We start from the raw sequence: 25,263 nt of genomic DNA on the forward strand, positions 1-25,263 counted from the left end.
CCGGGGCTTTGTTCGATATATTTGCCATTCCTCCTCTTCTTTTTTCGGGCGCACGCGAAAAGAAAACCGCGTTCCACTTAAGACTACTGTGAAGAGATAAAAGATTGGGTGTCACGTTTTATACAGTGTTTAAGTAATGACTGGTGTCGAAATTAAAATAATCGACCTCGGTTTGCATTGGGAGCTGGAGTTTGACTGGCTTTTAAACCCATTCCCACCATTTCAATTGAAAATAAAATAAAGAAAACTTACACATTATGTAAATATCTTGAATCATTCATTCTCAAAATCATTAATTATTCATGCAGCTCTTACCCAACCAGAGCATCTTATTCTGGTCTCTCATCCAGGGGGCGGTAAGATAAGAGACCCTGGGAACGAGGTTGCATGAAGCCTTCCCCCTCTCCCACACTAGCTCCGTTTCGACATTCCTTCTCCCCCCACTAACCCCTCGGTCTCACCCAAGCTTATCGGAACAAACAATATACAAAATAGTTTGGAACAAAATAAATGGTATCCATGGAATCAAAGTCGTTGACATTTTAGAATGAAGTCAAACCTGTCCCTCCGTCCTCTATAATGAGGACACTCAGATCCTCTCCTTTGGTGTTCGTAGTAGAGGTTATACTGTACAAGACTTTCCTACTCAATAACACTAACAGTCATGTTTACAATCTTTTCTTTATTGTCTTTAAACGTCAAAAAGGTTGCAAGATCATGCAAATCAACAACTAAAACGATGATTATGTTTTAAGTATTGTAGCATTATTACATTGTTTTGATGTGAAAAAAAGTTAGTGTGTCACAGTCCGTAGAGGGAAACATTCGGTTTGCTTGGGAACTACACTGGTTACCTGGATCCAAAATCCGAAATCTCAACCTAACAACTATAGAAGGTAACCCCCGAGTTAATCTTTAACACTATAGAATACCAGCTACTTGACAACAAATCAGACCATAACACTGAAGAACAAGCCTTAAAAGTCACTCTGTTACCAGCAATAATCATTACCCTCGTGCCTGTTGCTAAATAAACAAAAACCTCCATTTGGCACGCAAATATGCCAGAACAGATGGTCACATCTGTCTTGTCAAAAGGACAGTGGAAATCATCCTGTTGTCATTTTCCATTGAGAACCCTGTTACAGCAGGAACTACATAAGAAGTTTACAAGTGTTTAACAAGACTGATTCATTATAAACCTGTTTATCTCTGCTGAACACTTCACTTGCTTTAAATTCTCTGTAAGGTTGATTACTGGAATGCAAATCTAGGCAGCTACTGCACAACAATGAGAAAATGATGAGATTGGAAAATTTCTCCCACTTATACTGCTAGATTGCCCCCAGAGGTTCCACACTGAAAATTTAGGTCTTAACAAAATTTCAGCTGACAAAACCAACCATCAATGTTTAGCCTAACTAATTTGCATAGTTTCAAAAACTGCTCAAGTACTTGGTACCCCCAAGCTCATTGCTTGTGATACAATGCAAATGCTTAATATTTAGGAACACTGGTTATGCAAAGAATTGATCAATTTTTTTTTTATTCTGTACCAAAAGTGTACTTAGATTTATTTAAAAACAAAAGAAAAATACATTCGATTATAATGAGGACAATTAACATTAATTAAGTATTCTTAACAACATTGTACACACATCTATCTAAACACTTTGACATAATATTTTGACCTTTTATTCTAAAGGCTAACAGTATGTAGGTGAACCTGACACATCTATTAGGAGTGATGAATGGTAACATCTGAGACTTGCCGTGACACCGCCAACCTTATTTGAAAATCCAAGACTAAGGCTTAAACAATTTAAGACTGGCAGAGACTGAAAGAAACACATAATACAAACAAGACTTAGTCACTCACTATAAAAGGATTCAGAGATAAAAAGAAAAATCAGAGACCCACAATGATGACTGTCTAGGTAACATTCACCACCCCTTCTACTGGATCCATTAGAATCAGAATGAGAACATGTTACTATGTGAAACAAACACTAAAGGTTGCCGCACACTAGCTGATTTTTTGTCAGCTGACAAAAAATCTTCACTTGTTGGGCAATGTCTGACAGTGCTAGATCTCAAAACATCTTGTTGGGCCTTGTCGGCTAGTGTGCGGTGGATCAGGACTATTTGTTAGGGCTTGTGTGTACCTCCACCAATTAGGAAATGTCATGACAGTCACATCAGTGGAATAGGCGCCATCTTGATTTTGGATGACTTGGCCCCAGGCCTCAATGCAGTTAGTTGCGAGCTGATGGCCCGACAAATATTAACCTGATTTGACCCCGACAAAAAATCTGCAGTTCTATGACAAAATTTCGGATAGTGTGCGGCAGCCTTTAGGACATAAAAGGTAGCACCGTCATGTATTTTCCATGACTATTCACTATCAAAAAGGAAATTGAAAACTACAAAAATCAAGTTCATCTATTCTCTTGCTTGTGACGACACTAATGAATCTTCCTTAATTTACACTAGTAACTTCAAGTTTGGCTGATTGTGTAAAACCCACAGAAAGTCCTAACAACAGGGAGTCTGCACACAGGCTAATTACGAACTGGAAAGTCTACAGTATTCCTTCCTGGTAATATTGGCAACAGACAAACATTTTACGGTTGGTTTTCACTAGCAATGGAGGTCTGCGTCGGGGTCATAAGAGCACTTATGAAAATTAGAGTCATGAGCTCAACGAAATTGGAGTTGGAAGAATCAGAATATTCCCATTTTCTTCCAATTCCACTTACAACTCCATCGCTTATGACCCAGCAGGGGTTTCATTAACGTTTTCGGCAGGAGGGCAACTGTTTTCACAGGCGGATAAAACTATTTGAACTGTACTTGTCAGGTACAAAAAACGTTCCTCTAGATGGTCAAACCAGGTGGGCAAAGTCATCCTCACAACTGGTCAATTTGTCTGATGCTAACCCTTAATGAAATGCCTGATCCAGTGAAAACTAGATTATTGGAGTCAGAAACAGAAGAAGAACAAACCAATCAGTAGGTCCCGAAATCAGCATTATGATTGGTTTATTCTTCAACTTCTCCTTCCTAATGCAACAATGTGGTTTTCACGGGACCATAAGCAACAGAGTTATATGGGGAATCGGTATTCTGCTTCTTACTCAGTCCGTTTACTTTTCACCAGATCATATCACTGTCTGTTTCTGATGACAACTTCGACTACAACTCCGTTGCTGGTGAAACCAGTCTCAAAGCTTTACAGTGAAAAAACAAAAACAGTTCAAGAGGCTGTGCCCACATGGAGCATAGAAACACACTGGGACAAACTTCTGCCACTTCCAAAAACTAAGTAGCAGGTTTACATTTTTCAACTTCCTTAATTTTCTTCTAGGGCAAGTGAAAAATTAATCTGAAACATTGCAAGACTATAATATCTACAGTGCAAGCCGGAGTCTCCAGGCACATTGAAAAAAAAAAAGTGTCAAATTTGATTGACATTCTTAAGAAGCATGGAGTTTGAAGGACCATTCACTACCCATAACTGTATATGCTGCATTTCATTGATATTCCATCCCCTGCAATTACATTTGCTACAAAGAAAGCATGCAGGATTTAAGCTTGATTATAAGTTACTATACCGAATACACGTAAAGCAGTAAAATGCAAAGGTAAACTTTAATGTTGACCTTGTGAAGACAGCCTCTTGACTGGACTATGCCTTAAGAATTATGCCGGAACAGTCTGTCTTGAAACATTCACACACTAGTGTATTCATCAGCTGTTCTAATACCTGTACACCTCATCTCCACTCTAAACTTTCTCATAGCCACGGTGACTCTTGCGACGGCCAATGATATAAGCAATGAGGACGATAAGCACTAGCCCTGCCAGAGCACATCCAACTGCTATTGGGACAATGTCGTTGTTGCCTGAGGGTTTTGTTGGTGTTGGTGATGCCGTTGTAGGGGTATCCTGGGGGCAGGGGAATTTGTCTGCAATCAGATGTGTTTCTGTTAATAAATATGTTTTCAGCAACACCAAAGACAGGATGCCATTTGCTAATGTTTGAGAATTTTGACATTAACACAAAAGAAACTTCATAACATGGATGTCTGCCCAATCACAGGAACAGTGCGAAGTTTTAAGGTTTCAACAGCACTGGTAAAAACTTTTATCAAGTAGCAGGACATATGACCTTTTAAATCCCTTTTTTGGTTGGATATCTTACCAATTTGGTCAGACATTGATGACATAATTTGCATACAGAAATAATTTGACGACTAAATCTTTAGGCATACATGAGGTAATAAGTGTGCTTAGTAATGCGTTATGGAGTGATTTTCAAAGAAGATGATCTTTTTCATGGTTTTATGCTAGTCTGAAAAGCAAGATGAATCACAAACATGAAATGTATGATTCTTAACAGGTTTCATGACACATAGCCAAGTCATTTGGGTGCTCAATCATGATGTCCAGTCATAATGTAAAAAAAAAATTTTGTGATAATTTCATTAATCTGCTAACACTGATATTGCACTACAAACAAGTGCTGTAATTTCCATATTCAAACTGGGCAGTTGTGTGAAACTGCACTTTGTCTAACAAAAATTTGATGCTGCAGAAACAAAAGATTAAGTAAAGCCAGTGCTCTTCCCTCTGGAAGGGGTTAGAGTGATGTGTATTTAACCAAAACGTAACTTAGTGACCCTGGGCAGACACAAAGTCTGACACACAAGTGTTGAGTCCACCGTACTCAATACTAAACCCAAGAGTAGCTTACTAAATCAGTTGGCCAGGATTAAACAGTGTTCCAAGCCCAAGGTTTTCAGAAATTGCCTTTTGGCAACCTCCTTCTGTATATTGGTCACCACTGAGTTGCTTAAATCCATAGTCAGCATGCAAATTAAGTCATATCTGATAGCCCGGGGCTTCTGGGTTCTGTAGCTATGTTAGTGGATTCTATCTTTTGCCTGCCTGACATGCAAGTAGTATTTAGGGGGAATATTTTCTTAGCTATTTCAGATTAAAGAGGTACTGTAACAGACTAAGTTGCTGTTTAGTCTTAACTTTTACCAAACTAAACACGCTAACAAGAAAAAAATTCCTATTCACAATTTGCTTGAAGGACAAAGCTGGAAACTGATTCTTCTTACACCTTGTTGTGAAAATTTTCTATTGTTTTGTTTTTAATTCGTTTCTGTTGGATCGCACATCCGAGACAGTGTACATTTGACCATTTGATTGACATTTATCACATGATTTTGTATATATGATTCATTTTTTTCCATAGACATTTCAGAGTAAGAATAAATTCAAAGTCAAAACGACATTTGCGATGTTTTATTCACGATACACCTCTTCAAGAGTCAATGTCAATAATTTTCAACTGGGGCCGTGCAATAGCGAAAAAACGAAAAATCTGAAAAAAATTCTCAAGAAAGCCCTCGGTGAACTACTTCTAAAAATACATATTTTACCTCGATCCGATAAATTTTTTGGACGTACGGAGATAAACTTGGTTTCGCAGCTCTCAGACCAGATTTTAGGCATCTGATACCGAACACTGCTGAGACCTCCTTTGATAATCAAAACACATTTGTCGTGAAACAGTAAGTAACTAATCAAATAAAGCAGACGATAATACACATTTTGAGTGGCATTTTTTCAGTTTAAATTAAAACTGAATTTTTGACAAATTTTCCAGTATTTACAATAATTCGAGCGATTTTTCGCTCCGCAAAATTCACAAAATTAAGGGCCTAAAATCATTGACTGGTACCTCGCCTTGTGTATCGAGACTTATTCCACGTGAAAGAGCACTATTTCTTCTTGCAAAATCCGTTTTCAAAACCATGGGCTACTTAAAATAAAATTTTTGAGGTCGAAAAATACACGCAGTACTTTCGTGAAATTTGAGTTCTTCGAGAATGGCGTACCAATGTCGAAAGGTCACACAAACATAACGATAATATATTTTCGAAACTCAGTGCTTTAATAATATTTGCTGTCACTCACAAACTAATGTTTCCAAGACTGTTCTGCTTGATTGCTATAACTTTAAGGAAAAATTTGAGAGTTTGCCGGTTTTTTAGAGCACGAGTCGTAACGTGTAAACGGGTCACGATATGTTTATCAAGGTCAAAGCACACTTAATTAAATTAAATCGGAACATCTATCATTCCGAAGTTGCTTTCTAACACTTAAAATTTGAGCAGCATCTTCCATACCTTGCATTAGGCTTGAAAAATCTGCCGCCGGATCAGCATTCTCGACGGCTACAGAATTCAATTCACTGTCAACGGCAAAAATATGCGTTACAGTCTCTGTTACATGAGACCGCTGACAGATACTTAGATTGTGGGCGCGGATTTTTTTTTTTTTGCTATTGTTTTTTGCTTTCTACCCGGCCCTAAATATATGATTATTTATAACTTCAACATAATGCACTCAGGAACGGAATGAACGGTACAAGAGATGGAATAATAACGATATTTACAACATCAGTATAGGTTTGCATGAAAACAAAATATAACAAATTGGACAAGTAATATTATCAGAGGATATTTTACATTCCGATAACATCGCAAGCACTCTTAAAAACAGGACCCTACAAGTTCCGAGATAAAAGTAATGTAAGGCGCTTTTCGCCTTGATTGTTGTTCCTCTATGTCCATGTTGAAGTAGCTACAGATAAGCCTCAGTTGTGCAACACTGACCTTGGTCAGCTTGATGCTGCTGTACAAAGAACATATGATCAGTGTGTCAAAGACAATGGGATGCAACAGCTCGCATTGGTGAAGGACAGCTAAGCGGGCGGAAGAAAAAGCTTCCTGTTCTCGGGCCGCCTGGCTATCGTTATCGTCGATGGAGTCATGCCCTGACTGAGCAGTAACTGCATGCTTCAAGTTTGCAGCAGTACGTGAAAAGTAGCTCTGAATCTGCTGTGCAGTCAAGAACTCTTCCAGGTCGAGGCGCCGCTCACTGTTGTCCCTCCTAGCATAGCGCATGTCCCGTGACACCTTCTCAGGTTTGGCTTTATGGCCACTCTCCTGTCTAATCCGGAACTTGTTATCGAGGTACTGACGCTGATTCTCGTTAAAATGGGTGGCCTTTTTCGTGCCTTTTAGAGTCCAGCCTTGCACCAAGGGAAATTCTGAAGAGACTTCAGTGGTGGTCGGGGCAGCTAATGTTAGCTGAATAGTGGAGCCCTCGTGAACTCTCTCAGCGTATCCCAATTTAACGGTATCTAAAAGGGTATACTTCTCTGAAACAAGCTTGCACTTCCTGATGAGCAAATGGCGCTCCAGGTTTTGGTACTTCTGATAGGTGCGTTTGCATCCCTCAACAGGACATGACATCAGGGAGCTTGCATCCGCCCCTTCGCCATCCTCCTCATCCATGCATGCATGCAGTTCAGCAGATTTCAAGTCTGTTTATTTTCAGTTATATCCATTGTCATTTCTTTCCTTATTAGGTACTGGTTTTCAATATTAGGTACTAGTCTTCTCGTTTAAATTTAATTTTATTGTAATGCAGCTAACCGTTTTACACTTCCTGATGATGTATGTAGAAGAATATGAAACGTTAAGTTCTCAAATCAAGGTTTTTTACTGCATGCGTTGTTTTGTAATATTTGTGACTGCAATTTTTTTTTATTTTTACTCAAGCTGAAATGGCCGAAGAATAAGAGTTTCTACGATGAGATCTTTTTTGTTCAGTTGTAATTGTTACCTTGTAATTGAGACGATAACAATGCACTTTTTAGTAATTTTCAAGGTAGGTATTTGTAGAGCGCTTTTCAAGATGTTGACGTGGAAACAACAAGTTGCTGACATGGGTACGACCAAAATCTTGTGCAAATTAACGCTCTATTTGCAATGTGGAATCCGTTGACAGTATAAACGTGCCATGGAGGTCAGTAAGACATATGAAAAAACAAACGCTCATGATGCATATTGCCCAATCAAAGAGTATTTTCATTTATATTCGGTCCAAGCATAAGAATCACTAGGCTTGTCCAGGGTCCACCAGGACGCTTGGGCGTGGAATTTTCAGGTGGTTAAACTATTACGGTATTTATACACCAAAATAAGCTTGCTCTAAAAAAAAACATGCTATTTCACTGCAATGTTTCAAATTAGGGTTATGATTACTTCTCTTTTGTGTATCGTTACCTAATTAACTCTGCCCCCCTCCCCCCAATCCCCTTATATATACACTTGAGCAGAAAGCCTGCCAAGTTGACATTTCCAAAGAGCTGCGTTAATGCATACCTGCCCTGGCGAGAAGAAGTCCTGCCTCAGTCTTTACGTTTGAATCCGCAAAACCAGCACCAAAAGACCTCTGGTGAATTCTTATGTCCTTGTCACATTTTGCAATTGAGATACATTGACAGCTGCCTGGGTTTCTGTGCTAGCTCCGCATTGTCCGCCAACTTGAGCAGCGTAGTCACACAATGCCATTCAACACATACACTTAAAACACGATATCCCGATAAAACACGATACCCCAATATTTCTCTAGTTGAAAGTCCAATACGAATTCAGAAAAACAACAAACACAGCGTAACAGACGACTCTGTAGCACTCTGAATTCACAGTGACGCGGGTATTTTTCGATATCATAATCCCAATAAGGTAAAGTAAAAGGCGTTCAAAGTGAGAGTGCATTTAATCCAGTAAATATCTAAATAAATGAGATGACGTTCTATCCCCAAGTTTGCCCAGTGAAGGATTATCTTTGTCACCATATAAGGAAATGTTTCGTTTCTCTCCAGCCACCCGCGCCAAACCTACAGTTTTTTTTTCTTGAAAAATTAATTTTAACTACAAAAGTAACGTCGTCTTCATGCACCTTTTAGAGGGATAGCGGCTCGTGTCAAAATTTATACTTATTCAAAATATTTCTTTAATTTCCTTGGCTTGATCGACCTTATAGTTCTTTGACCAGCGGTTTCCTTGTGAATTGTAATGCAATCAACTGTAATCCGTTGCTTTGAATTCGTCAGTGTGGTTTACGACTTGTAAGTCCAGGATTTCTTCAATGTTCAGAAAGCCCGTCGAAAGGTATGAAGAGCCATCCATTTCAAGTTATTAATGTGTGTTAGTGAGCAATTTCTGTCTAGAAAATGTTTTAATTTGATTTGATAACGAGTACCTCACCTTCAACCCTTGACAAACATTATGTGACCCGTGTACACTTAGGAACTCGAGATCAAAATAAACGGCCAAATTCTTTAATTTTTCCTCAAAAGAGATGGCAAATCACGTAAAATAGTCTTGTAAACATTAGTTTGTGAGTGACAGCAAATATTGTTGAAGCGCCGAGTTTCGAAAATATATTATCGTTGTGTTTGTGTGACCTTTCGACATTGGTATGCCATTATCAAAGAGCTCAAATTTCACGAAAGTACTGCGTGTATTTTTCGACCTCAAAAAATTTATTTTAAGTAGCCCATGGTTTTGAAAATGGATTTTGCAAGAAGAAATAGTGCTCTTTCACGTGGAATAAGTCTCGATACACAAGGCAAGGTACCAGTCAATGATTTTAGGCCCTTAATTTTGTAAATTTTGCGGAGCAAAAAATTGCTCGAATTATTGTAAATACTGGAAAATTTGTCAAAAATTCAGTTTTAATTTAAACTGAGAAAATTGCCACTCAAAATGTGTATTATCGTCTGCTTTATTTGATTAGTTACTTACTGTTTCGTGGAAAAGGTGTTTTGATTTTCAAAGGAGGTCTCAGCAGTGTTCGGTATCAGACGCCTAAAATCTGGTCTGAGAGCTGCGAAACCAAGTTTATCTCCGTACGTCCAAAATATTTATCGGATCGAGGTAAAATATATATTTTTAGAAGTAGTTCACCAAGGGCTTTCTTGAGAATTTTTTTCAGATTTTTCGTTTTTTCGCTATTGCACGGCCCCAGTTGAAAATTACTGACATTGACTCTTAATTCAATTTGTTTAACAAAACTATTTTAAGGTGATTCCTCAGTATTGCATTGCACATCCCTATTGCACGTGATTTTTGTGTCATTAGTGCACACACACACACACACACGCACACATAATTTAAGAGATGTCCATCAAGCTAAGCTCGACAGCGAAATAGATGCTTGTTTTCTCTTAAGGTATTAGCCACCCTTCAGGACCGTCCACGTGCCAATTGCTCTAGCGCTTTTGTTTTTCATATAAACCCCTACAAACGAAACATTTTCTGAAAGCTTAATAGTTCCAGATTATGGCTCATTCCTTTAAAAATCTCAAAATCCAAAGAGATAGCTTAATTGAGACGTTTTTGGCAAAAGCACATGTCTGTGTACATTCATCTCCAGTCCCGCTAAGAATGAGCGGAAGAGAACGATAAACATTGCATTTGCTTCTTGACACGTTCTTCTAAAAAACTGTCTCAGATTTTTGACACATGCATTTGTTGTTTTTTAACAATAGAATTAAGTCAGAGGAGACAAATCATCAGCACTTCCTTCGAAAAAATGACAATTACTCGAAAACGGTGAAAGAAAACAAAAATCGCAGACACGGTTTTCAAGGAAAACTATCTGACAATAAGCTGGCCAAATTTAAGCCAAATCGGTCCAGGGGTTGCTGACTTGGAGTTAAAAAAAGTATGCCTAACTTTTCGAAATTTTCGTTCCAAGAAAAAAAGAAAAAAAAATTTTTGGCGGCATTTTACCTGCAATAGGATTATAACCCCTGAACGTCCATGTTGATTTTTACCAGAGAGGGATCATCTTGCAATAACAATAGGTGTTTGACAGGTGATGTGCAGCAGGCCAAATCTTTACATGGGATCAGAGGTTAGTTAATTCAAAATTCTTGTTCCATGTATAAATAAACAAGTTGCAAGAGACCTGCACGACTCCCGCGGTATGCAAAGGCGTATTGTTTGCCTTTAGTGTTTGCCATGTACTTATGCATTGTTTAGGCTCATTTATATTGCAAGATTTGTTCTAGTCTCTAAGTATTTGCTTTCGAGGGACAAAATACAAAACTTTCCGTGAACATTTTGCTTACTTGCATTATTTATTGTGACCCCGGGCCCAGCTGTGATTAGAACTGTTTGCAAGCAGTAGGTGGATTCTATTCTTATCACTGATATTGTATTGTTTGTCCTTGTACGTTTTTCTCTGGAGACGTTGTAGTTTTACTTCGAGAAAGCTATACGTTTCTCCAGATACACGCTTATGTTTCTTGCAGCTATCTGATCAAACTTATGTTTCTCAACTCAATGTAGAGATTTATTCCTCCTTTTGGTCATTCTGGCACCACATGATTCAAATGTAGTTGTTTACACACAAGTCTGTTGACTGTTTTGTGTGTTGTAACTGCCTGTTGTATATGCCATTGTTCGGCTTAGTTACTCCAAAATGACAGGACTTGTCAGCAGGTAATTAAAACAATTAATGTGTAGTAAACTTTAACGTCCAACAACTTTGCTCTGAAATATATTTTTTGGTGGAATTCTTTATAAAAGAAAGCTCTTGAAAAGCTTTATCTGAACGTCTCAAAAACACAAATTTCAAAAAATTTGCATTTTAAACCCTGGCTGATACCTTAAACAAGCACTGTATGGTACCTTTTTTAATTGCATTAAATTAGTCTATAAGTCATTGCCTTTCCACTGCATGAGTAAGAAAAATTTTAACATCAGGTAAAAAAATTACTGCCAAAAATTTTTACTTACCCTTTCACTTGTGACCTAAACCTTACCACCCCTAGAAGACACACGCTAGAAATTTTTTTTGTCAACTCCAATCCAAGACGTACATGTTTGCCAAGAAACACATATCGAATTGTTCCTTTATGACGATGCAATGTATCTATCGAGACTTTTTAATATTAAGGTATCAGTAAGGGGAAATTTGCCATTTTGCATAATTTTGCTTTTTTAAGCTGTTGGATAAATACTTAAGGTGATCATTAAGATAAAAAAAACTCCACAAAAAAAAATATTATGTCTGCCGCTAGTCATTGCGCGAGAAAGATTTGTTGCATATTAATTACTTAATTGAGAGTTGACGAGTTCTGTCAAATGAATTAAGATCATGCTGAGTTAACACGCGATCCGCGTTCCATAATCAGTGCCAGGTGTCTTTGAAGAAGAAAAAGCGATCTTGCCTGTTTTCATCAGCTAAAGGAAGGCCAGATAAAGGCGAACTGAACTGAATTCCAGTTTACGACGTTCGCTCCAGCATTTCCCTTTGTGTGCTTGCATTTCCTCGGGGACCTTCTATGGGCCTTCTGCATCTTAACTGACATGGTCATAATTTTGAAGATTAGTCAATCGATACATAAAATTTCAAATGCTAATATAGTAAATCGAAAGATAATTTCACGTTTACTAACCTTGGAATTCTGACATCACTCATGAAAAAGCAACTTATTCACTGGTGAATAATTTAGTGTGCCGTCGCGAGAAATTTGTACCTGTTCCATGTTAACTGTCACAGTCCTATTGTTATACAGAAAGTTGATTCCTCTGCGGTGTCTCCCTTGGTGTGATAATTTCATAACACTTGGATGCCACCAAATTTCATTTTTTCTCTGTTTATCGAAAGTAAAAATAGGCAAGTTGTACGTGCATTTTGAGTTCCAGGTTGGCAGTCCCTGGACCAAATTGGCTGAAATTCAGAGAGAATGTTGTCCGAAAGTTCACTGATAAAACCGTGTCTGCGAATACTGATTATTCTTTTCATTAAAAAGTTGTGTCTTTTTTTCGTGAGCAGTCTTATTCTAACTTTTCTAACTTTATCCTCTTGTAAAATAACAAGAAACACACGTGCAAAACTCTGAGACAGTTTTTTAGGTCAATGTGTGAAGAAACGGATTTTTTCAACCTAAATTTAGCGGGTGTATACCTTGATTTATTGGTTCATAAAGCTTTGTAAACATATTCACATTTTCGAAACACAGTAAATTTTTACTGTTTTAAACAGGTCAGGTCATAATCTGTAGTTAGTAAGCTTCCAATAAATATTCTGTTTATATGGGTTTTTGTCAAAACCACGAACACTAGAGCAGACCACACACAGATGGTCAAATGGGTTATACTGATACCTTAAACTTCACGTGTTTGGCCACTGATACCCCAAAACATAGCAGCATTCAGAAAAAGAAAAACACACTTGATGGGTATCAATGCATGCATTTTTGATGCACCTTTGACAAGTTACGACTCTTAAATGAGCGCCGTATGATATATTAGGAACCACAACAAATTCGAAAAAATCTAACGTCAAGTGTTATTTCTAGGGAATCACCTAAACGAATGATAATAATAATAATAATATTAGTAGTAATAGTAATAATAGTAATAATAATAATAATAATAATAATAATAATAATAATAATAATAATAACAATAATAATAGAAAAAAGTAGGGTTGAATTGCCTGCTTCCTGAATCTCTGTTTAAACGTGTTCACCACTGAAAAGATGCAAAAGATGAGAATGAGGGTAAGAGAGAGACAATAATCATTAACAATACTCACCACTTCCAAAGTCATCACTGCTGTTTTTGGAAACAAAAGGTTCAAGCTTCACATCCCTAAAAACTGGGACAACTGTGTAATTCGCAGTAGTTGTAACAAATGTCACACTGTCATCTTTGGCTTTACAGCTATAGAAGCCACCGACGGCATAAGAGGGTCCTGAAGAGCCATTGTAGAAGCTTGTAATCTTGTTTTCTGCGGTTTAAACAAATTAGCTGAATTAGATACACACATTCATTTATGTCTACAGTGAAAGCTCTCTTAACCCACTGACGTCTGTGCCGCCCGCAACTGCCTGTGTGAAAAACTCTTCCATTTCCCTGTGTCACCCGTAACCGCCTGAAAAAAGCAGGTGGGGACAATCCTTTCCTACCCTCCCTGAAGACTTTTTGGTTCTCCTATTGTTCTATTGTTCTTGAGGACAAATATACCAAGGCTGTTGTCTAAGGAAATTTTTAGGGAGCCCTCCGGGCTTCTTCCACCAAAAGTTAGGAGCCCAAGCCACTTTTTAGGAGCCCAAATAAAATTCTCCGTGGTCAATCCGGGGGGGGGGGCGGGGGGGGGTTGGGGAGGTTGAGGAAGATGGCGGGGGGTTAATTGTGGAAATTTTGGGGAGGGGTTCTGGGGCAGAGATTTTCCATGAGACACTAATATGGTCTAATATCAATCAAATGTTATAAATAAAGCATTTAGCAAAGTGATCAGGTCATGACTGAGAAAGAATACTATTTCTGGTCAAACTCAATTATTGGTGTATCCATGCAGGTGCTGCAGCTTTTTTTTTTATAAAAATTTATATTGCTGCTTTTGTTTTGGAGTTTTGCAATTCTATTTTAAAAAGACGAAATACGTTGTACAAATCATGAAATGCAAGCCACAAATGAAAACAAACAAAAATGAAAGAGGCATTTGGGGAAGGGGGTGGGGGTTGAATTTGGCCTCACTGAAATGTGTGTTCCTTCCCCGGGCTTGGGACATTAGTATAAACTAAAGGTGATTTTGAGGGAGCATTACAGCAATATTGGCCACTTCTTTGGAGAAAATAAATTCTTGTATATTGGGCGGAGTCACGACAATTGATTTGATAATTTAAAATATAGAACCCTAGTATGCAAAGAGAATTGCAATGATGTGTTCTTTGTGGTGGCTAGTTACTTGAATTATCCTTTCAGAACCCAAAGAAATTCATTCAGTACATCTAAGTGAAGTTTTCTGAAGTATCAGACAAATATTTTGACACATTTATCTTTTTTCAACTGTAAATATAATGTCAACAGGATCATCACTCCAATTCCAAAAATATTTGTTATCAAAGTAGTTAATTTGCAACTTGGAATCAGTAAGGCATCAACAGAGACACGATCCATTGGCATACATGATGTACAGTTATTCAATACTGAGCTTGCAATGCATTATAGGGCGATTTTTAAACATGGCTGTTTTCGGCTGTCTCGTGAGCGGACAGAGACTTTGTTGCCGTGCTTTTGCCCAGATTTCTCGTGATACAAGCAAAACAGGACCAGAGTAGCTGTTGTTTTCCGTTTAATTTATTGTGTGAACGATTTTTTGACCAATTTCATGAGAAGATTGAAGTCATCGGACATATCACATGGGAAACAAAACTCCATGTTTAGGCGCCCACTTGGGCTCCTTGAACAAAACTTTAGTCGCCTGCACTCGTAAGTTAGGCGCCCGTTAGGCAGCAGCCTTGTAAACCAATCAGAATGGACTTTCTGAGCATATTTATAGAGGACTTTAGGGGTCCTAGAAAGATGGTTTTTCCTCTTAAAATCGTGGGCTTGAAAAGTGTAGGTAATCATAGCGCATTGCGGGCCAAATCTAAAAACTTCCAAGGTCTTGTTTTCATTCCTATCACGGATAAATTACTGCTTTGGGCTTTAAAATAGACACGGAAAATACAAATCAATGTTTAGGTGGCCTCAGAATGGAGGATCAAAGAGTACAGAGTCCTCAAAACTTTCTGGTGAAGAAGTTCTTCTCCCTACGCACAACAACCACGAATACATGAAGATCGGAGCGCTTTCAAGTAATTTTTGATGACAGATCACAGATTTAAAGCAGCTTTTTGGACTTAAGAAACAAAAATGGTGATATATGTTATTACTTCGAACTTGAATTCAACATTTGGAACGACTGGTAAAGCCACGGGCATTAAAATGACTGCAAAAGCGGTCGGCAAAAACTCAAGCTTTTGCGTTAGCGTGGAGATTAACTTGAACATGTGGCCATGCAGCGAAGTACGTCAGGGAAATTTTGAACAATTTTTTTGCTTTTGAATAGGTTTCTTCACCTCAGCTTGAGTGAAAATTTAATGTTATTGAGCTTCCTTTCACATTCCTTTCATTTGGTTCCCTGTATTTGGGAATTTTAAGTTTTAAAAGTGAACGGCAACTTGCATGCTGGATTTCTGCATATTTAATTTACGGCAACTTCCAGGCGCTTTGTTTATTTAGTTTATTTGCTTTGTTCAAATATGTTTTGGAGTCTTACTCAGGAATTAGGGGTGGGTTGCAGGCAATTTCATTCAGGCGTCAATGGGTTAACAGACACTCGCATAAACAGACTTCCCTACTAATGACTGCCTTCACAGAATGCCCTTTGAACTCCCATATAAACTCTGTATTTACTCATTCCTCATTCTTGTAAGTGGCTGTGGACACTTGGAGGGATTATGATCTAGACTTTTCCTTTGTTTTTAAGTTCCCTTTAATTGACACTTGAAAGGAATTGGGCCTGACCTTAAAAGATACTTGCCGAAAATCCTTGAATTAGCACCCGAGTTGCTTTAAGAGCAGCTTCGCCTAAATATCAACTCGACTTGGAAATAGCGAAAAAATCGAATTTCTTCAAACTCGCCCAGAATGAAGCCCTACGGGCACTAGTTACAAAAATATTGTTTTAAGTTCAATAAATCAAAAATTATTTTTTAATGCAATTTTTTCGTTTTGATGCCCCAAATCGGCCAAAATCGATTGAAAATGAGCGGCATATTCAGAGGCTCATAAACTCAAAAGTAAAATTCTCCATTACAAACTGATTGCACGTCGTATTTGCACTTCCTTTCTTGTATATTTAGGGCGAAATAGGTCGCGACTTGATTAAAATTAAAATATTTGACGAATTTTCTAAATTAACGACCCAAGATAGGTTAACAAGAGGTCTCCATTTAGCCTATTTTCAAATGCTAAAAGGGCGTTCTGGCACACGGCTTTTCCCAAAACGACTAGTTTGGTCTGAAAGAGCACTGTTTCCTCTTTAAATTAGTGAAATAAAATTTTTGGGTAAATAAAACTGCAAGCGCTGAGATAGCAAACTAAATGCAGCACTTCTTCCTGAAAACATGACCTTTGACCCAAGCGTAATGAAATTGATTACTGCAAGAAAAGCAAACGTTTTGTTATTTTGAAACATTTTCTAGTGATATCTCTCCAAAACCATTATTGCAAGAAAATACCTCCAGATATGAAATCTTACAGGGTCAAAGAAGGAGCTAAACGGCGCATTTTGACACAATAACTTTGTGTCCTGAGAATTCAAGTCAATGACCGTTAATGAATTCAAGTGAAATTTGCGAACTTGGAGTATGTTAGCCGATACTTACCCGAATATTTATTTGGATTAGCCTTCAAAAGAAGCTGGATCCAGCTTTGGAAACCTCTAAAAGAAGATTTTTTTAATGTTCCGTGACCTGCCCGCTGCTATAAGTATAAATTCCAAGCACATGCCGACCTCATGTCTGTCGTAAAACCAACTGAACTCCACTGACAGGTTTCCATAGGCAACCCCAAAATAAACAATCCCCACAAATGTAAAGTGAACTTGGCTGAAAGCTTGATTTTATTTGTTTGCGTCGACTTTGTTCGCACAGTAGTTACTGTCACTTTCGAATACTGCGAATTGGTCACGCAAAAACACTGCAGACCGTGCAGACTGCAGACACTTGTTTGGGCCTTTAATTTTGATCCATCTTTAGGGAGCTCTAGTTACAAAATAGTGTTCAAGTTCGTCATTTATCCACAGGCTGCATAAGTGCAGTATGTGACTTTCGATTTGATAGACAAACGTGTAAAAGACTTTGTATGGGAAACTTACTCAGTATGCATGGTCTGCAGTGTTTTGGCGTGACTGATACGCAGTATTCGAAAGTGACAGTAACTACTGAGTGAACAAAGTAAAATCAAGCACTTTTTAATTAAAGGTAATGGAACTTGACTCTAGCCTCTAACTCTTCATGAAGACAGCCAATTTCACTTTACATTTTTGGGGATTGTTTATTTTGGGGTTGCCTATGGAAAGTGTCAGTGGAATTCAGCTGGTTTTACGACAAACATGCGGTCGGCATGTGTATGGAATTTATAGCAGCGGGCAGGTCACGGAACATTAAACAATTCTTCTTTTAGAGGTTTTCAAAGCTAGATCCAGCTTTTTTTGAAGACTAATCCAAGAAGACGATTCTGCTATAAATATAAATATTCAGGTAAGTATCAGCTAACATACTTCAAGCTCACAAATTTCACTGGAATCGAATTCGCTAACGGTCATTGACTTGAATTCTCAGCAAACAAAGTTATTGTGTCAAACTGCGCTGTTTAGCTCCTTCTTTGACCCTGTAAGATTTCATATCTGGAAGCAGTTTCTTGCAATAATGGTTTTGGAGAGATATCACTAGAAAATGTTTCAAAATAACGAAGCGTTTGCTTTTCTTGCAGTAGTCAGTTTCGTTACGCCTGGGTCAAAGGTCACATTTTCAGGAAGAAGTGCTGCATTTAGTTCGCTATCTCAGTGCTCGCAGTTTTATTTACCCAAAAATTTTATTTCACTAATTTAAAGAGGAAACAATGCTCTTTCAGACCAAACTGGTCATTTTGGGAAACGCCGTGTACCAGAACGCCTTTTTAGCATTTGAAAATAGGTTAAATGTAGACCTCTTGTTAAGCTATTTTGGGTTGTTAATTTAGAAAATTCGTCAAATATTCTAGTGTTAATCAAATCGCGATCTATTTAGCTCTAAATATACAAGAAAGGAAGTGCAAATACGCCGTGCAATCAGTTTGTAATGGAGAATTTTACTTTCGAGTTTACAAGCCTCTGAATATGCTGCTCATTTTCAATCGATTTTGGCTGATTTGGGGCATCAAAATGAAAAAATTGCGTAAAAAAATTTTTTTGATTTATCGAACTTAAAACAATATTTTTGTAACTAGTGCCCGTAGGGCTTCATTCTGGGCGAGTTTGAAGAAATTTGATTTTTTCGCTATTTCCAAGTCTAGTTGATATTTAGGTGAAGCTGCTCTTGAGTGTCCCAAGGGTGTCTGCTTAAGATGAGTTCCACTTTGTATGTCAAAAATCTTTCAGATATACTCTGGTTCAAACTTTCCTTAACACTACAAGCTTTTGGCCACCAGGATACAGTCTGGTATTCAACATCAGTTGTCAAAGACCACAGCCTAGTAGTTGAAAACAACTTTAAACTATGGTGCTGTTTTGAAAGGCTATTGCCTAGCTCATACCAGCAGGCATAAATAATTTATTACTAGTTTTCCATTACTGGAATGTAGCAACAAGTATTCCTTTGATCTACATCAGGTGTTACTTTGGTGGGACAGATAATTTATGATGGTCCAGAGTGAAAAGGGCTTCCATTGTAGCTGTGTACAAGTGAATGTGGGAAAACTGTGGAAGTGAAATAAAAAGGGACAAGGTGGATGGCAAAAAGAGAGAATAGAACTGTATGGAGATGAGATCACTTGGCTGGAAAGGGGTTAACCCTGACATTAATTTTTTTTATGTGTATATGATTAACATTACAGCACAACTACCCTTGTCTACGCTCTCAGATAAAGAAATGGGAGTTACAGAAAAAAACTTGAAAATCAGGGGCCAACAGTTAGAGACTTCTATAAACATTTGAACTGTTTCAGGACAGCAATGATAGATACCATAAAATCCCACGTTAAAGCCCTGGCATTGTATAACTTCATAAGGCCTCTTGGGTGGGTTTATATCTGGGAGGGGAGACAGGGGGCATGTAAGCGGAATTAAAAAAATTGTTTCGGAAAAACGAGATAAAACGTATCTGAGAAACAAATTAAAGCTAACATACCATTAAATTTAGAGCTATTATGATATTATCCTATTTTATTATATGGCTGTGTCTCACAAGGACTGGGAACTACTGAATTCACGAATTTGATTGGCTGAAATCAATACTGACCACGGTCTAGATTTTCCCATCTAGACCAGCAACTAGACCAGTTTCATTTTACATTGAAAAAGTAGCAAACTAAAATACAAAAATGTTCACCATTTTCTTTTATTTTCTTCTCAATCATTTATGGAAGTGCCCAAAAGCCTGATGACAAAAAAAAAGTAAAGAGGACGAGCAAATTTTGGCAGGTTTAAGTTAAGCTCATCACTGTTCGCAAGCAAAATGTCAGCAAACTAATTACATTAATAGAATTAAAGTTTTCTTCTTTGCCATATAATAGACATCTTATTAACTGAGCTAAGTCGGTCTGTATGGGAGAATCTTGACCTCCAGCTCCGTTAATAAGAGCTTAACCCTGTTATCAAATAACTATAGATTAAAAATTTTGATCTTTGTTAAGAAACGCAAAAGGAGCACACTTACGCATTGGATGGGCTTATATCTGGTATAATATCTTTGTTAGCAAATAGAAGGGCTTATATTGGGGGGGGGGGGGGGGGCTCATAACCAGGGGGCTTTCACATGGGATTTTTCGGTACACCATGTGGCAATAAATTTTTGCCGGTTCTAATTGTTGCATGATCTGCCAAAAGAAGTTATACAAAAGAATTATACATAAAAACATCACACAAAGAACCTTCTTGCTACCAATGATTTACAACGCCTCTTTAGTTCGGAAACAAAATGATGAAATGTTATTACTGATTCATTGCTGGAGCAATCAGCCACATACCAACACGATGTAATTGTGACAGAATGACACTGATTACTGGATTACTGTCTTTAACATCTCTACATGTTGTTTTACTATTTTCAATTAAATGCGACTTCTTGAAAATCGCAAAAAATTAGTACCCGGTAAGAAAAACTAGTCCTTTACAATTGCTAAAATTAGTTTCCGCAAAATAAAAAAATCCCTGATTCATAAACATAAACTCCTGCAAAAATTTAGTGCCACATGGTAAATTGTAGGCTCAGAAATACATTTTAACCAAAAGCTGCACAACTAATAAGTATATGTTTTACCTGTAGCATTTGGGAAGTTTGGATTACTCTCTAGAGTGACATCTAAAGTGATCATTTCCACCTTCCATTCGCTGCTGTTTGATTTCGCTTCCAGTGCTTTTGCCTTCTCACTAAATACCATGGTCAGGGTGTAATACGATTTACTCGGCCAAGAAAGTATCAGCTTGGCATCATTGTTGATTGAACCACAGTCTCCACCAATGGTAACATTGTGGCTATTAGTTCTGTTAAGGAAGATGGTTGCGGTTTTTTCCTAGAAGCCAAAAATAAGCAAGAAAAGGAACACAAACAGCACCAGTTTAGCAGGATTTACAGAGCAACTGCCTTTCTGAAAATATAAATTCTGACTAGTGGATCTAGACTGTGCTGTATATTAAGGGATTCGGACTGATATATCATATTGTACAAAGCAAGGCCAGAAGCAGGCAAAAACATTCTTCAGTTCACTATCAGAAATCAGAAAAAAAAATGCTAAAAAAACACTATGAAAGCAAAGAAACATCAACCAGATACATAAATAATAATGACTGAAAAATTCAAAATTTCATCAGAATAGTGCATTTGATTTCTTGACCTGTCAAAAAATCAAACATAATGACCACTAATTTTGACCTGTCAAAAAATCAAACATCATGAACAGTTATCCTTGTAATCCTGTACATACTTCTCCAAAAGATGCTTGTTTTATTTTGCTCTCTAGAATCTTTTCCTTCAGTTAATCCCTAAGAGAACTTTTGATAATCATCCAGGGCACTGTCCCTTAAACTAACAAATTTATTCATTTAAATCTTTGAATTTTCTACATACCTCAATTTTGGAACTGTTATCTTTGGAGACATTTGCCATGTAATTAATTGTGAAAGTAACTGCAAACTGTGCAAGCAAACAGTATTCCTTGCTATTGTTGACTTTAAGACTGAAGGTTCCATCAGGTGGAAGGGTAGTTGGTGAAGCTGTTGTTGTTTTCGCTGTGGTGCTTTGTGGAGTTGAAGTTGACCCAGTAGTTGGTTTAGCAGTGGTTTTATTACCTGTAGTTGGTTTTGGTGTGGTAGTTGGTTTAGTAGTGGTTCTATTACCTTTAGTTGGCTTTGGTGTGGTAGTTGGTTTAGTAGTGGTTGTATTACCTTTAGTTGGCTTTGGTGTGGTAGTTGGTTTAGCAGTGGTTGTATTACCTTTAGTTGGCTTTGGTGTGGTAGTTGGTTTAGCAGTGGTTGCATTACCTGTAGTCGGCTTTGGTGTGGTAGTTGGTTTAGCAGTGGTTGTATTACCTGTAGTTGGCTTTGGTGTGGTAGTTGGTTTAGCAGTGGTTGCATTACCTGTAGTCGGCTTTGGTGTGGTAGTTGGTTTAGCAGTGGTTGTATTACCTTTAGTTGGCTTTGGTGTGGTAGTTGGTGTAGCAGTGGTTGTTCCATTACTAGCACTGTAACCTACACCTTAGGACACAACAGAAAAAAACAATAATTACCATCAAGCCATTATAAAGAAGACATCATCAGAACCATTCCTGGTGTCTCCTTCAATACAGGTGCCTGGTGAACAGAGTTTTGCCAAGATTGTACATTAACATCCAAGTCAAGTCAAGTCAAACTTTATTTGGGCAGGGTGGCTGGTATCAACAGCGGCTCTGTGTAAGTTATGACTACTAAAAACGTTCCAACAGTTTCTCTTAAATAAACTCTCAGGGCAGAGTTGCTAAAAGCCTGATTAAGCTAACCCAGGATTAGTGAGAATTCTGATTTCAGTTTTGTAACTTTTTGGTTAAGTTTTATGTTTAAACAGTGTTTGTTCTTCAGCCGTGAGTTTGATTAATCTCAAACTACACAAAATTTAGGCATAGAAATTTTAATGTTTCTATACAAGAATAATTAATGCTTCGGTTAACTTTTAATCCCAGATTAGCATTAACTGGCTTTCAAACAGCCCAGCCCAGATTGGTAAGCAAACTACCCTGAATTCAAGTTACTGATCAACTTTATTATTGCTTGTAACCTGTCCTTTCAACTGGATGGACTTCACAGTTTACTTAAAGAAAAGCTTCCCTTGAAAGACATCCTCTGTCTCAAAAGAAGAATTTGATTACATCTGCATCCACTCACAGGGAATTGCACAAAACAAATACTATGGTGTAATAACCAAGTGAATGAACTTCAACTGCCCCCATCATTGTAACCAGTGAAAGCATTGAGCCAAATGACAACAACCTGGAGCTAAATGCAGTCGCTTATGCTTTTTCTAACATCTTCCAGCCTGAAATGTAGCAAACAAATTTAAACAGTTCCTTTGGTGATCATGAACTCCTTTCCTTCGTCTGTTTTTCCCTGAGAGGCGAACAGGGAATGGAAAAAACACTTTCTCTGCTGTGGAAGATTTCACTCCCTTCTGATGGCATTCACGAATGCAAAACTCATTGGAAGGGCGAAACAAAACAGACCAAATCGACAATGAAGCAAAACTTTTCTTGGAAAGCATTGTGAAAACAACACAGGGAATGGAAAAAAACACTTTCTCTGCTGTGGAAGATTTCAGTCCCTTCTGGTGGCATTCAGGAATGTAAAAACTTACTGCGAGGGCAAAACAAAACAGACCAAATCGACAATGACGCAAAACTTTTCTTTGGAAGCATTGTGAAAACAAAACATCAAAGCCTAACAAGCCTCACTTTCATGTGATTTGTTCCAGGTGCCGAATAAGCAGTCCTCCATATTTGCATTCAGTGCATTCATAATTATTACAGCTACTTCTTTATGAGAAGTAGCTGTCTTTCCGTTCTGTCTTTCCGTTCTGTTTTTCCGTTCCAAGACACCCAATTTTACTTCAGCTGGCACCCAGCAAGTGGACTCTGGGCAAGTCTAATACATGAACATTATCTGCATTGTTGATTCTGACCAGAAGAAAAGTTGGCCCTGAGGTTAAGACTATATCTGGACAATTTAGATGCCCCACAAGATGCCACCTTGCTAGTTCCCTCAATTTTCAAGGCCATGTAACCCAATACTCGAATGAAGTTTTGTAAAAATTGCTATATTTGTGACGATAGTTCATGCATGAAAAATAATTGTGACAACAGTTCATGCATGACACCGTTTAGTACAAAAGAAAATGCTTACATAATTACAAATAGGGCGTACAGAAGTCATACCATTGATCTGCAGCAAAGGATTTCATTCTTTATAGCCTTTACTGGAAACCACTAAACATGTAATCCTTCACTTCATGAATCCTAAACCATGGTGTCTGATGTGATCCAAAAATGTTGCACATAATGCCAGGGAACACAATTTCCTTGTACTAAAATGCTTTGTTGTCTCAAGCGTGATAAATAACAAATTGCGAATTATTTGTCTAAGGATTAAGATGACGCAAACACCCGATTTGTTAAGAAACTTTCTTTCAGTCACGACTCACAATGGTCACAAGTTATTCGAATGACTGGTAAAGCGTATGTATGCGGAAAGTACGGTTTCACATTTGCACGCTTTGGCTATTTCAGCACACAGTACAAGACGGGTTTTTTATCTAACCACGTTCAATTAATTCTCAACGCAAGACAGAGACAACTGCAAAGAGGCAAAGAGAAAGCATAAAAGAAAAACTTCACGTTAACATTCAATCGCAGTTTCAGCAATCTTCGACATTTTGGCGCAACCATCGACACTACGTACTGGCACAATTAACATATCAAGGCACACTATTATAGATATTGTGGAGCACTCAAGAGCTAGCACAAAAAAGCAACGATCTTAAAGAGAAGTAACGAATCTTACGATGATAAGAACTCTTAGGTTCAAAACAGACTCCATCTGTTGAAGGCGCTTTTCATTAGCATGCCTAGAGCCGATGCTTAGCGAAAGAAAACCTCGGTGGTGCAATGCTAGTGAAGAAATACCCGACATAAAACTGTGCCAGACAAAAAAGTACTCACCCAGAGTAACACTCAAGCAAAAGAGGAGCACAAAAGTCTTCAACATCTTGAACCTTTTCACTTTTCTAAACCCTTGAGGATGTCAGAACACGATGCAGTTGCAAAAGAACCAAAGTTCCGCAAAAACTGTGATGTCAAGTCGAAGTCACATGACAAACACGAGCCGTCTACCCACAGTGCAACTCGGCTGGGCGGAAGCAAAAATAGCCGGCGCCCGATTACCGGTAAACCAGAGACTTTCAGACTAGCCCTCCGGGCACATTTTAACATTTGACAATCTTTTTTTTTTCTGGTACAGTAAGAGCACCATGCAAAGCACAGTGTTACTTTGCTCTTTATTAACTTGATCACATATACCTGCACCAGCACTCCGTGGCGGGATGGGCAACCTTTGACAAATAACAATGTAGATGTAGTTGTAGATGTTAGCGTTCTCTGATTTCTGACGCTCACAAGATGGTCGAGATGGGGCGGGATAATGGTAAAGGAATCATATCTATAGTTTTTCACGAGTAAAGTATAGCTTTAAAACTCAACTGATGCATGTCTCCCGTCTTAAAGTTATACAATAACTCAGTTCGGAGAGTGTTACTTTTGTCAA

General features: G+C 38.0%; 1 protein-coding gene across 2 annotated transcripts; it reads right to left on the reverse strand.

Annotated features, from left to right (window-relative positions):
- Positions 1-662: 662 nt before the first annotated feature.
- Positions 663-24,790, reverse strand: LOC145491699 (uncharacterized). Of its 2 annotated transcripts, XM_081470941.1 has the most exons (6): positions 24,663-24,790; positions 21,548-22,173; positions 20,741-20,993; positions 13,486-13,680; positions 3,767-3,968; positions 663-1,838 (listed from the first exon to the last, which is right to left on the reverse strand). In XM_081470941.1, exons 1-5 carry the CDS (start codon positions 24,706-24,708, stop codon positions 3,787-3,789), a joined length of 1,302 nt encoding a protein of 433 aa, XP_081327067.1. In that variant the 5' UTR covers positions 24,709-24,790; the 3' UTR covers positions 663-1,838; positions 3,767-3,786. The 2 variants fall into 2 exon arrangements, with proteins under 2 accessions (XP_081327067.1, XP_081327066.1); XM_081470940.1 differs by having other exon boundaries at positions 663-3,968.
- Positions 24,791-25,263: the final 473 nt, after the last annotated feature.

The sequence above is a fragment of the Orbicella franksi genome, chromosome 7 (assembly GCF_964199315.1).
Source record: "Orbicella franksi chromosome 7, jaOrbFran1.1, whole genome shotgun sequence".
NCBI classification, from domain to species: Eukaryota; Metazoa; Cnidaria; class Anthozoa; order Scleractinia; family Merulinidae; genus Orbicella; species Orbicella franksi.